The sequence below is a fragment of the Dicentrarchus labrax genome, unplaced genomic scaffold, assembly GCF_905237075.1.
Source record: "Dicentrarchus labrax unplaced genomic scaffold, dlabrax2021, whole genome shotgun sequence".
In the NCBI taxonomy this organism is placed as follows: domain Eukaryota; kingdom Metazoa; phylum Chordata; class Actinopteri; family Moronidae; genus Dicentrarchus; species Dicentrarchus labrax.
Genome location: NW_026136719.1, coordinates 8,211,980 through 8,225,808, shown reverse-complemented (window position 1 = coordinate 8,225,808; position 13,829 = coordinate 8,211,980). Strand labels below are relative to the sequence as shown.

At 40.6% G+C, this 13,829-nt stretch overlaps 1 protein-coding gene across 22 annotated transcripts in view; it reads left to right on the top strand.

Annotated features, from left to right (window-relative positions):
* Positions 1-463: 463 nt before the first annotated feature.
* The window catches only part of madd (MAP-kinase activating death domain), a 51,051-nt gene continuing 37,685 nt past the window's right edge, over positions 464-13,829 (top strand). For 4 of the 22 annotated variants that reach the window (XM_051378899.1, XM_051378888.1, XM_051378900.1 and 1 more), the window contains exons 1-4: positions 466-818; positions 7,156-7,369; positions 8,339-8,980; positions 12,317-12,620. In XM_051378899.1, the coding sequence (XP_051234859.1) occupies positions 7,311-7,369; positions 8,339-8,980; positions 12,317-12,620 (1,005 nt within the window). In that variant the 5' untranslated portion in view covers positions 466-818; positions 7,156-7,310. Of the gene's footprint in view, positions 819-7,155; positions 7,370-8,338; positions 8,981-12,316; positions 12,621-13,829 lie in introns of all 22 variants that reach the window. The other 18 variants (XM_051378903.1, XM_051378889.1, XM_051378890.1 and 15 more) reach the window with 6 other exon arrangements.

Sequence of the window (13,829 nt, the reverse complement as noted above, 5' to 3'; positions counted from 1 at the left end):
AGAATGAGCTGTTTTTATCTACAGAGGGAGCAGGTCGCCTTACATGTAGTCCGTCATGTTGAGCTGCCATGTAGTAGCCAAGAACGAATAAACAAAACACTGGCTCTAGAGAGGGTCATTCACGAGAGTTGTAATCTGCAACTACACCACTAGATGCCACTAAATCCTAAACACTGGTACTTAATATTTTAATACTTCATAATAATTAATAATAAAAAGTCGTATTGCCGTTTTCATTTTTTCCAGAGCCTGTTTTCCTTTAAGGAAAGAAAAATATGAATTACACAGTTTGGGGGGGGTGGTGGGGTGGCTCTCAGATCATAGGTCCCCAAAAAGCTTTTGTCCGGCACTGTTCAGCAATTAAAACATCAAAAATACTGCAAACTGTTCAGACTGATCAGTGAGTAATCTATTACTACAGACCCAGTAGCGAGCATTAAGTGTTTTTTGGTCAGGCTGGTGTGTCGCTTCCGTTAGGGTCGGGCTCTGAGTATATGCGGAACTCCCTGCAGACGGATGATGATGATGATGATGATGAAGAGGATGTTGTGAAGGCAGGTTGTAGCTGAGAGAGAGAGAGAGAGGCGGACACACACAATTCACATCATTTATCATGCTGCGGAACAGCAAGCCCCAAACCCAGCCGTCGTCTCCAATGCGGTGCTGTTATGTAAATGAAAAGGAGGTTTAATTCAGACTAACACCGCTGCCTTCCTCCCCGTGTGGGACCGAAGAGGAGGGCACCCACCACCCAGGGCCGTCATCAGCAGCTGGCTTCGTACTCAACGTTAGCGGCTAATCAGCTAACGTGAGCGAAGGTAAGGATGTTCTCACTTAAAACCCATCCACCACCGTGTGTATTGGGTATGTTACGAGCTGCTTCCTGGCGGCTTGGAGGGGGAGGGAGGGAGGGAGGAAGGGAGGAAGGAAGGGAGAGAAACCCTTCGTTACTATTTACGAGACCAGTCGGTCAAGCTACTGTTAGCTATCTGGCTAGCTAGCTAATCCATCCGTGGCGTAGGAAAGCATAAAGCTAGCAGTGAGTGGAGGTGAGAGGATGCACCGTGTGGGTGAACATGTAGGACGAGTCAAAGGCCTGACAGCCTGTCAATATATATATATATATATATATTAAATAAAAGATAACTCAGCTTTAAGCTTTACACTGCCAGCTCTCTCTCAACTCATCAGGAAGGCGTTGGCATCGTTTGTTACCGTGAATGTTATCCTCCTCTCAGCTTGTTAGGTAGTTTAAAAAATAAATAATATAAAGTAATAAATAGATAAATAAATCCAACCTAACGTTAAGTAACATTAGCTGATGTGGGGGATTGGTGCTAATGGTGTGTCACTGTCATTATGCCTGTGTTATCCCGTCTGCAGTTGTATTATCTTACACGATGTCAAACCGGTTTCCATTAGGAAAACACGACTGTGGAGATTAATTGTTAATTTAATGGGAAATGGACTGAATGACTGTGGCGTTGAGATGAATACAGAGGTTAGTTATGGATGTCAAGGTGAAGACAGATGTCATCCTGATGCTACATTGCCTAATGTGTAATCTGTATTACATCTAGCTGTGTGTGTTTATTTGTGTATAGGTGAAGTAACATTTGTGTAGTATTGTTTTTTTTTTTTTTTAATAATCAGGTTAAAAATATGTGGAAGGTCTATTTCTGGTTCAAAATACTAAGAATAGTGTAAGCAGCCGTAGATGTTACAGACTAGCTTCATAGTGTGACTCAAGATGTGTCAGCTTTATTGATCCTGAAGTAAGATTTGGATGTAAAGCCCAATAAAACAATGACAAATGGTTGCATACGACAAATACATAATCTAGTTTATACAGGAGTTTCTTAGCCATGATCTTTGGGATATTTTAAGACAATAGTGTTGGTATATTATATGTTCTTAAAACCAAGGTTTGCATGTCATCATTGCTGGGTGATGCTGTTGGGTAATACACATTGGTCTGAGCTGCCACTGTGTTACTCAAGAAGAAGTAAAAGCTTACCAAACTCAATTTGATGTGACAGTTTCCGTGATGGCACATGACCCAGATGCGAACTGTCACCACACCACCGCACCCAACTACCACTGTTACTACACAAGCGAAAAAAGTAAACATTTAGGAACGAATGCAAATGAACGCACACAGTTATTTTACTACTGACAAGGAGACACCAGAACACTGTAGGTGCTTTAGTTATGTGACGTTTGAGCCCAAGAATATGGATCACAGGCCGGAGAAAGCCTACAAACCTGGCCTTGCACCAAGTGCCTTTTTTAAAGATTTTCTTAGGAATTAATATATAAATATAAAGGAGAGCGTTGTATTTTGTGAGTCAAGGCCCTCAGAGTTCCAACTAGCCTTTAGTGAGAAAAGACTAACCTAAAAGGGACAATGCAGTAACCGAAATTTCCCAGTCGACACTTCAGCCCTCTCTTGTGTGTGTGTGTGTGTCCTTGCTTAACTAAAACTACTTCAACAGATTCTTTTGCGTTGCTAGTTACTGCTGTTCGTTGTGACTGGCAGGAAATGCTGTCCATGTTGGAGGCCTGTGAATCATATCCATCTCCACTCTGCGCTTATATAAGCAGTGAGTGCTGCCTGCAGACCACTCTGATCAGATTCATCTGTTGTGTTAACCTACATCATTAGCTTGCCTTTGAAGATTACACAGTATTATGGTGATTCTTTTATCTCTTCTCTTTTTAGAGAGACAAACACGGTTCAATACGATGCTCACTCATTACATACACTCAGTGAAGTGGCGTAGTCCTTCCGTCGTTATCTAAAAATAATGCTGTGGTCCTGTATCTTTGTGCTGGATGAGTCTGCTTCTAGCTCTGCTGCTTCATAAAATAGCCATTTTGGCTTGGCACCAGGAAGCATTCATGTTGCCAGACCTGCACATTGATTCATTTTCCTGATGGCTTTGTAAGATAAATAGGGTTAGATCTGTATTCTGCATAGGCCTAGCCCTTACTGTTGGAATAATTTCCTTTCTGTAATCAGCCATTGCTGTGAGGAAGGTTCAAGTTGTTACCACTCTCCAACATGCTCAGAGTTGTGCAGTGTAAGTAGAAATAGCTAGAATTAAAAACTCTTTAAAATGGAGTGTCTCAACATGAGGTTATATTCTTAACAGCCTCTCAGCAGATACAGTTATTAATGTTAAGTGACAATTACTTCGGTCTTCTTGTTCAGTGACATGCAAAAGCAAGTAGGAGACTGTCAGACTTGCGTATTATTTGAATAATTTTACTAAATGTGATGAGTGCTGACATTAAGCTGACTCAACAAGACGTGTTTCAGCCCACTTTGTAGTGCTGTTTGAACCGTGTCTTCTTATGGCAGCGCACACATAAAAATACTGGTGCATTGGACAGTGTTAACACTGTCTTAACACTGTCAAGTGTAGAGCAGCTTATTTTCTTTGCAAACATGAAAAACATAATAGGAGTAACTAAAGTGGCTACGTTTTGATACTAATCTATCAGTGACAATGGTGTAAGGCAAGCATTCTGTATTACGGATCTATTCAGTAATGAATCAGACATTTTACCATTTTACCATTGTGCTACATCAAGATGTCCCTCTGTGAATAGCTCCTCTACTCACAATTGGTGCTATTAGACATAATTAGACCCACAGTGCACCTGAAGCCTTCTGTGATAAAGTCACCCTTAATGCCCGCTGGATGCAGCTGCGTCACACGCTAGCTGTGCTGTGTCTGCTGGGGTTAATGACAGCCTTTGTCAGGATGTGTGACTGTAGTGTTCCACTCATGACTTACATGCAGTCTATTTGTCTGCCCTGTTATCTTTGTATGCCTGGTCTGATCTAAGTTCATTTGTAATTTATTTGCAATTGATATAAATTCATACTTCAAATTAATACTTCAATCATGAATTTCATATGTTAATCACATTAAATACATTGGTTTTAATGTCCATGTAGCCAACCTATGTTTACAGTTGAAGCTATTGAGATAGAAACATATTTACAAGTCAGTAACTTGCAGCTGAACTCCAAAAACCATGAAAAATGAAGAAAATGACACAAAGTCTCAGCTGCTTTAAGATACTGCCTCTGAAATGCGTCCAGTGGACATTGACACTGTTGTGGAAACATGATGCTGCAACTGGACAATGACGCAACCATGTCGGATCGACCTTCCCTCAAAATGCTCATATAACAGCACTGAAACAGGACAATTTGCACAAAATGTGCACAAATTCATCATTTCCAATTTTGTATATTTATTACACTTGTTTTCATGTTTAATTAACAACCTATAAATCTTTCTATTTAATTGTCTGCGGCTTCTTGAATTGAATAAATTCACAAACAAGTAAATCAAATTAAGCTTGCCACTGCAGACCTCTGTCTGATTATTGAAAATAGTAAGAGTTAATAATACATTTTTTCCTCAACCTGGATCTGCTCTGCTATCTCTTAGCTCTTCTAATTTAAACCTGTGACACATTTTCTATTAGTTTCCCCCCCGAGGTTACTCATTGCTTTTTCAAATTGAATGTATGGAATGTAGTACGCATGAACCACTGGCTCAATTATAGATCCATTAGCTTATCAGTGCAGGGATAACAGCCTTTAAGAGACAGTGTGTTTGCGTTTCTGGGTGGAGTTTCTCATTTGTTGGTGCTAGAGTAAAGGCTGTTTGCAATGGCATGACACTCTACTCTAGATCTGTCATGCTGTATGTTTTCACCAGACATGTAATAAAGTTGTGGGCTTGTCCTGTCAGATATGTCTGCTTTTTTTTTTTTTTTTATTGTCCTTGCTCCTCAATGTGATTGGTAGTATAATATATGAAGTATCATATAATTATATATATGTGTGTGTGTGGTTTTCAACAGGCATCAGGGGTAGCAGTCAGTTTTTTAGGTGTTCGATATAAACAGTATGGGCTTCTTTGTAGAGCCGCCATTTTGTAACAACGTTTAACATTCATGCTGGGAGAAATCTGTTGTGGAAGAGACAGAGATACCAAGTTCTCATCTGACTGTAGTCTTCACTGCAGTCACAAGCTGTTCTTTGAAATGAAAATCATCTCTTTAGATGCTGTTTGTGTAGCTGTAGGTGAGAAACACAATGCTATTAATAGGAGTTAACTAAGAGACATGGATGTTAAAGAATTGAATTGAATTTGATCCTAACCTCTGGTTACACAAGGAGGTGTGCGTGTGGCCAGTTCCTAATGTCTATCAGTAATGTGTCAGATTATTGCAGTATTTGTAATCAATATCTGTGGGAATGTGGAAATAAATTCTGTTTCTGCAAATAGTTTTAAACAAAAGTCTTAAGAGATGAGCCTAGCATAATCCCTAACCTCTCCTGGTTTGGTTTTCTTTGTTTTTAAATTGAGTGGTTTATGCATTCTCATCTTACCTTTACAGCAGTACACCCAGAACACTGTTCATTTGAAAGGATTAAGCACCAGTACTGTTTGTGTAGCTTTGTTTGTATTAAGCACTGCCTGCTCACTTGTCACCATGTCCTCTCTCCAAAGCAGCAGAAATATTTTGAAGTTGTAATGTTGTCAGAGAATAGCTGTTCAGTCGTACATATGTACTTTATGTTGCCATATAAGACATTTTCATCCTTCTGTGTCCGAATTTGAAGATTACAGGATCTTGAGACGATGCTAGACTGGAGCTGTAAACAGCTCAATGGTAGGGAATAGCCATCTGTAGAGGTGCTGGTTGAGCACCTGTCAGTCACAAAGCTGTAAGGGCCATAGTGCAAGCTACGAAGGGTGCTTATACCACCAAGGTCCCTAAGCTGCTTACTATATCAGCAGGACTCCACTGGAAAGTCTTTATCCCCCAACAAAAACAACCAGCTGACATAATCATCATAACAGAAAAATCAACCCAACACTTTGAAAGCTTTATAGGAATGTAACATGCATTTTTGAGTCCACTTTTTTTTTTAGAAGGACGCTTTTATTACCTTTTTAATTTTTAGGAAAATGTTGGCAACACTCTTTAACACTGGAGATGCTGATGTAGGCTTGTCATGTCTGACATCTTGTATGCTCCTCCAGCTTTGTCTTATTGTCTGCCATGTACCCTGCCTGGTAGAGATGATCACACTCTAAAATGGGAATTTGTAAGATCAACATGGCGTCTTTGTGAATGTCTTTCATTTCCTGGTGATGTAAAATGTAGATGTGACATTGTAGTGACATTTCCAGCAGAGCGACAATGCTGTTTGATAGCACGAAAACATATTATTAGATCCAGATTCAGATTGCATCTTTGCTGATCTGTCAGCCGCTTCCTTGATGAGTTATCTGTTACATGTTTGAACAACCAGGGACAGAACAACACAATCATTAATCTGAAAAAGCTTAGTAGATCTCATGCCTCTCCTAATGTACCTGTATGTGAACCACCACTTGTTATGTGGGGATGAAAGGTTTCTTATTAAAAGTAGTTAATGCTGACTGAAGTAGTAGATGAGACAGGTACAGGGGAAAGTGGACACAGCTGAAAACTTGCATAGACTGCAAAACTTCTTTAAAGGCCTTGACATTTAAAAAAAAGTCAAAGACTATAACTCGTGCTACCATATTTACCCCAAAACTCTGAAATATCATGTGGCTGGTTGGTGTTATGCACTCGTAGTGGACCTGATTTCTTCATAATGTGTCCACATTGTTTCTCATTGGTTTACACTCATGTGCAGTGCTGGGCGATATACTGGATGAACCAGTATACTGGTTTTGATTTCCTGTATGATAGGAATTTTTCATATACCACCATACCAGTGTATAGCTGAAACAGACAGCTTGTTTCTTGTGCAACAGAACAGTTGAGAAATATCTCTTTGAATACTTAAATACTTTCAGTATTCAGTATATGAGGTCATTTTATAGTGTTTATGTACAACTATTTTAAAATGCACACAATGCACAATAAAAATAAATCACATTCTGATTCCTTCATATATTGAAGTGTTTTGTGGGGTCGAGAAAACCCTATAATAATCAAAACCGTCAGTATATGTCATGCAGAAACTGCCAGAATCTTAAGAAGTACTGTGGAAATTGTTTATATCATGGTGTCCATAGAACCACAAAACATAAAATGATATTTGTTCATCTTTTTCTTGTTTTACAGATTTGACTCATCTTTTGAACCGTCACAATGATAATCAAGGAGCTGTGTCTCAACTTTACACCTGAACCTTCCCAGTTGTGATGGAAAGGCCCCGCTGACTCAATACGCAACTTAAATCCTGGATGCTGTGACACACAGGACGTGGTCAATCCAAGATGGAGAAAAAGAAACCGTGCCCCCGCCTTCTCGACTACCTGGTGGTGGTCGGAGCAAGGTAAGAACTTAATCTGACTAAGAAGTAGTTTTAGTTCAAAGGAATATCTTAGGTTCTAAGGGAGGCTGTAAATATTGCTTTGAAAACTGAAGTGTAGTGATGCCAATTGAGGAAATATCTATAGTCTAAATCTTGGAATGGTATCTTCTAAACTGATTAACAACATTTCATTTTCTTAACAGCCATTTTGGCCCTGTTGGACCAACAGTTGTACCACAAATCGCCAAAACCCCTTTATTTCAATGACAACATTCATTGCAGCCGTAGGGAGTGTTGTTGCAGAGGTTCGAGCAGAAAATTGCAGGGTAGTCTTGCATAAAATACATGCGTCCCAGCTCTGCTTTTGCCACAGCACAAGGCAACGTCATCACTCACAATCGCAACATCAAACACCGTATTTAAAACCAAACACAACATTCTCCCACATGATGTAGCATGTATAATGAAGCATAGTAGCACATTGTTTCAAGAACTGTAGCCACAGGGGAAAAGGATGATTCACATGAACACAGTGAAATTGGAGAAAGGTCCTGTCTGCCACTGCTTTTAGTGTTAGCCACTGAGTATTTCTACTGGGACATTTAGGGATTTAAGTGTTAGGCTTAAGGGCAATTTCAGAGTTGTTGTGGGATAGGATGGTTTTTGTTTACCTCCCCTCACCAGTTTTTTCTTGGATTCTTGGCTAAACATAGAAACATAGAAATTTGCATCTGTAACCACCGGACTACTGTTGGTGCTTTGTCAGCCGTTGGGTTGTGCTATCAAGTATCCAAAGGCTTTGATTCCTCCTTTTATGAAATGCTCCTCTCATCACTTAATGACCCTTTCAAATTAAATTCAAAACTGAGTTTGTACATAAATGGAAATGGATCGCAGAGTTGTAAAATGGACAGAGAAAAGAGTTATAAAACCAGATAGGACTAATTTACGTTTATGCTTTAAACAAATCTTTGTCTGTGTTCTGTCCAGGCAACCAAGTAGTGACAGTGTGGCCCAGACACCTCAGCTCCTCCGCCGATACCCGCTGGAGGACCACCATGACTTCCCGCTCCCACCAGATGTGGTGTTTTTCTGCCAACCAGAGGGATGCCTAAGTATACGCCAGCGAAGGGTTAGCCTTCGTGACGACTCCTCGTTTGTTTTCACGCTGACCGACAAGGACTCAGGAATCACCCGCTACGGAATCTGTGTCAACTTCTACCGTTCTTTCCAACGGGGACATCACCGTACTCGAGTGGACAAGAGCGGCCACACGGACGCCGCATCACAGGCGGCGGAGACCGCTAGTGAAGGGTCCGATGGCAGCGGCGGAGGCCCACCCTCCACGTTATCTCCACCTAACACTGCTGAGTCAGCACCTCCGTCTGCCTCCGGAGAAGAGAGCGGACAACCAAGTGCCGAGCTAAATGCCGGCAAGTCCCCACAGCACAGACGAAGCGCTGCAAAGATGGCAGCCAGGAATCGCAACAGCACGCTGACCTCGCTGTGCATACTCAGTCACTACCCCTTCTTCTCCACCTTTAGGGAATGCTTATATATTCTCAAGAGGCTGGTGGACTGCTGCAGTCAGAGGCTCACTCAACGAGCTGGGCTCCCTCGCGCCACGCAGAGGTGAGGCTTAAGATTGCATCTTCAAGTGTACATGCAGCTTTTCTTTGTTTCTTTGCTGTGCTACTACCGTTTCACCCCAGTGGGAATGAAGACAAACATACTATTTTAGAGGCACATAGCTAATGTGGTTTGAAGGGGCTGCTAAAGTTCACAGGGCCAATATCAGAGCAAACACAAAATCTGGTTGATTGCTATGAAACTGCTGAGCACATTCATGCTTGCCAAATGATGAACACTTCTTTTGTCATGGCCTTTTCTGTTGTGTCACCCTTAGGCCAAATGTCAGCTCTGATCACAAGATATCATACTTTAACAGGCAGATTGCCATAAACTCTTCTGAGTACATTCATATTACCAAAGGGATAAAACCATCGATTTTAATGAACTCATGGATGCCTTCAATTTTTAGTCCCTCAACTTGGTCAGAAACAGCAACGTTCATGCCTTCCAAAATGATTCCATCTTGTAATGTAACTAACTTCACACCCTCGAGGTAGAGCCTTACCTTTGAGACAGATGCTGATTTTAGTGGGGAAAAATGACCAAGATGGTATATTTTATTTTTCAGTTGGAATGAAAATAGACATGTAGACAAAAGATGCACAATAAGGTACTCAGAAGGCTGCTTTCTTAAACAACTCTGTTAAAGAACATTTGAGTTAAATATCTTAAAACATGGTAAATAATTTAACTCTAGAGTTAAATACAGGAAGTAAAGAATAAATAAATGGCTGAACCACTATAAGTCTGGTTTGAAAGCATTTGGCTCATAGTTAATGTGTACATGTGCACCTATAAATTCCTTAAAAAGAATTAATAACACTGCTTAAAAATGCAAGAAAAGTAGGTAAGAACAGGTCATGCATTATAATAATAGTAATAATTTATTTATTTGTAACCTGTCTTCTTCATCGTCATCAGGTTGAATATCATCAGTGCATTCATGTTGACATGACATAGTAAAAATATGTTGTTTATTTGCTGATGTTTTTGGCAATGTCTACTGCCCCCCCCCCCAACCCATCTGCTTCCCTCATTGTCCACCTGTTTTGTGTATGTTTGTGTTGCAGAATTAACACAAGAGCCTTTGTCTGTTTTTTCAGGCCATCTGCAGCTTGTGTCATGTTTTCACAGTACGCTTTATGCTATCACACTCCACCTTAATGATAAATAATGGCAACCAAAATATCCACAGAGCATTTAAAAGGTTTTGCTTTGAATGATTTGTATTACAGCAAATATTATTACATCCAGTGTTAGAGGTTCAACTGAGGTATGAAGAAATGTTATATAATTGTGTGTTGTATTGCATTGTGTATTGAAGTCATGTCTTAGACACGTGACCAGAAATGTTGGTGAGAGTTTAGTTGGAGACACCAAGATTTTATTCAAGATTCAAGATTCAAGATTCAATACTTTATTGCCATACAACTCGATGCAAGTTGCTAGGGATTTGCTTCAGTGTGCTCAGGACATCAACAAAGACACAGAACATATAGATACATATACAACACAAGGCCACAGAACATGTAAGTAAGATACTTGATACTTGAGCTGCTTTTTAGTTGTGCGCCATCCATTCTATAAAAAAAGTTTTAACCATAAACCAGAAAATAAAACCAGAACTCTGCAGGAGCTGCATGGTATACAGACAGCATTATGGAGAAGTGTAGCAGGGTATTTTGCTTTTTAGACTTGAAGAAAATAGTCGATAATACTGTATGTTGATTATTCTTTATCAACCACCAGTCGTTATTGATTCATATTTTATTGAAGCTGCAGAAAATACCCACAGCTGTTTGCTGTATTATTTAGTGACATTGTGTTGTGATGTGGCATTATTTGCCAAGCTCTTTTGGTTCTCCTGTTGCCATGGGTGATACAATAGATTGCAATTTTGGAGTGACAAAGTGTTAATGAGGCTGTCACTTCACGCTGGCTTAGGCCCAGTATGATTGCTGGTCACCCAAGGTACACGTGTTTTCTCCACAGTCATCTATATATAGCTGTAGAACCAGTGCAGCTTTTCCCCTCATCACCTCAAGGGACCATAGGAATGTGTAATGCACAGTTAATATCATACCTTAACATTTATTTTCTCTGGTAAAACGCTGCAGCGGATCCACATATCATCAGTATAGAATTGTGGTTTCTCTGACAACCTCGAAAAGGCCATCCGAGCCAACGGCTCAACAGACCTGAGATGGTTGGTTGAAATGTGGTGTGGCAATGACAGAGAAGGAGGAGAGCCATTGCATAATGGCTGCGAGCGCTTTGTACTATGGCGGCGCTGACAGATTGAGGTCTCTGGCTGCCTTTGGGTAGCAGCTGCAGTTGGTGGGAGGGCTCCATAGGACTAATGATTTATCTCCCTCCTTCTACACACACACACACACACACACACACACACACACACACACACACACACACACAGAGTACACACTCTAGAAAGGGTTTAATGGCACCATGTGTGAGTAGAGTGGAGTTTTCACATCAATATTTCGCCAATTGCTTAAGAGCCTCTCCTGCATTTCCAATCTAATTAGGGCCGTCTCATTTGCTCATCATGATAGTGATTTCACTGGGTGTTTGCTGAGGCCTTGTGGTAGCTGTTTGTAGCAATAAATTCAGCAAATTATTTAGTTTAATCGTTTTCTAACTCTGTTGACTAAAATCGATACATGTTATTTGTTAAGCTTAACATATTTTACATGTCGGTGAAACACTTTTGATTATATCAGTGCTAAGAAGAAGAAAAAGATCATGCTGTTGCAGTGTTTTGTTTGAGACAGCTTAAGCTTGAGACACCATCAGTTCCAGTAAGGCATTTTAAGAGTGGCTTCTGCTTTAATATTTATACCTGTGGGTTTTTCTGGTTTAGTTTAGTTCTTTGGGGAGATGAGTGGCAGTATGATAAAGCCAAAGTATGTTATTCTTCCTTTGTTGCATGCTGCTTCAGCTAGCACTAAAACAATTAGTCTTTGGGTATTTAAAGGTGGGGTCAGACATTCTAGAGAAAGATAGTTGAGTCTTATTCCAAGGCCGTCCAATTAAATTTCATATATTTTGTTTTTGACTGCTGGTTGGACAAAGGAAGACATTTTAAAGAGTCATATTGTCATAGGATGTCTTCAAATTGCTTCTGGATGTCATTATGTTGGACAATTGGTTGGAAAAAAACAGAAAAATAAGCAATTTGTAGACCTCACACTGGGGCGTTTTTTACTATCTATTTTATAGATCCAGAATTATTAAAAAAAGGAATAAATTAATGTAAAGAAAATCCTCATGTATACAATGAGTTCTGAACATGCACTCGGTTTGTCTCCTTCCCAGGGACACCATGTGGCGGGTGTTCACGGGAGCACTGTCGGTGGAAGAGAAAGGAAGCCAGCTGCTGGCCGACCTACGGGAGATCGAATCCTGGGTGTACCGGTTGCTGCGTTCACCGGTACCAGTGGCGGGTCAGAGGCGTGTAGATGTGGAAGTGCTGCCCCATGAACTCAAACGGCCACTCACCTTTGCCCTGCCTGACAACTCTCGCTTCTCCATGGTCGACTTCCCACTGCACCTGCCCTTAGAGCTGCTGGGTGTAGACGCCTGTCTTCAGGTCCTCAGCTGTGTCCTGCTAGAGCACAAGGTAAGGAGAGAGAGAGACAGCAGTGAGTTCAGGATGCAAACTGTCTCTTATAAGTCATCACATGGGCCTGTTTCTTTTTTTTCCTTTTTTATTTTAAAAAACAGGAGCAGATGTGTGGTTGTCTTGGACTGCATTTTATTAGAGTCAACGTGTAATAACAAGCAAGGCTATATTTAGTATGTTGTGATTGGCCAGAGGTTTCTTTTGGAGTGTAGCTGTGTGTCCCTGCATGGACAAAGAACTTTTTTTTAAAGGTCTCCTGAGAAATGCCCCGACTGACCTTCATCAGACATTTTCTGTTAGACTTAGGCTCACTGAAGCCATTTTACTGCAGTGTGGACAAAGCATGATGGGTAAAAAGAAGGCCATGTACATCGTATCACTGAAAGGAAAAACTCTTCATCTCTCTCTTCTATCATTAACACTAGAAGCATTAGTAGGGATGTAATAGAAGTCCTTGTTTGGCTGGTGCTGGTGTAGTGTTCTGTTGTTGCTCTTGGTTTACACTGACATTGATACACTGGTTCATTTGCAGCCACCCTGAATCAAACCTAAGCTTCACAGCTTCCGTCACACTGCTGCAGCACATACTGCTGGACAAATGTTGGGCAGTATCTGCTTTTCTGTCACTTACTGTTTCTCAAATATAGAATTTATCTGGGCCAACTGCCTGAATAGATGTTTTTCCACCCAAAAATATTAAGCTTGAAATGCAGAATGCTGCATCCATGATGCATGATTAGTTAGCGTTGTTTGCAGCCTTCCACCCTTCTCCTCCTCGGGGTCGACCACCTCTAAGACCTTCTCAGCCTGAAACGCTGCCATCTTGTATTCATCCATTTTGGTTTTTTGAATAAGAATTCAATACATCATTAAATTCAGTCAGGCTGAACTAAGTGCTGCCTGAAAGCTTTCAGAGTTGTTTCCTTTCAAGGACTTTGTGCTACCAAATGAATTTTTCATAACGGTTCAATTTTAATATTGTGGTTATGAATCCAAGGCACAGTTTGGACCTTCAAACCTGTACATTACAGACAAAAAGAGAAAGTATGGGTAGATGGGAGGATTGTGTGATACAGCACCAGAGCAAGAAGTCAACCAGGTGACTTTGTGACAGTATGAACATAACAGGGCTGTGAACACCCACAAAGTTTGGACTGAAATACTCAGGAAAATAAGTTTGTAATGCTTGCCTTATAAAACCCATGT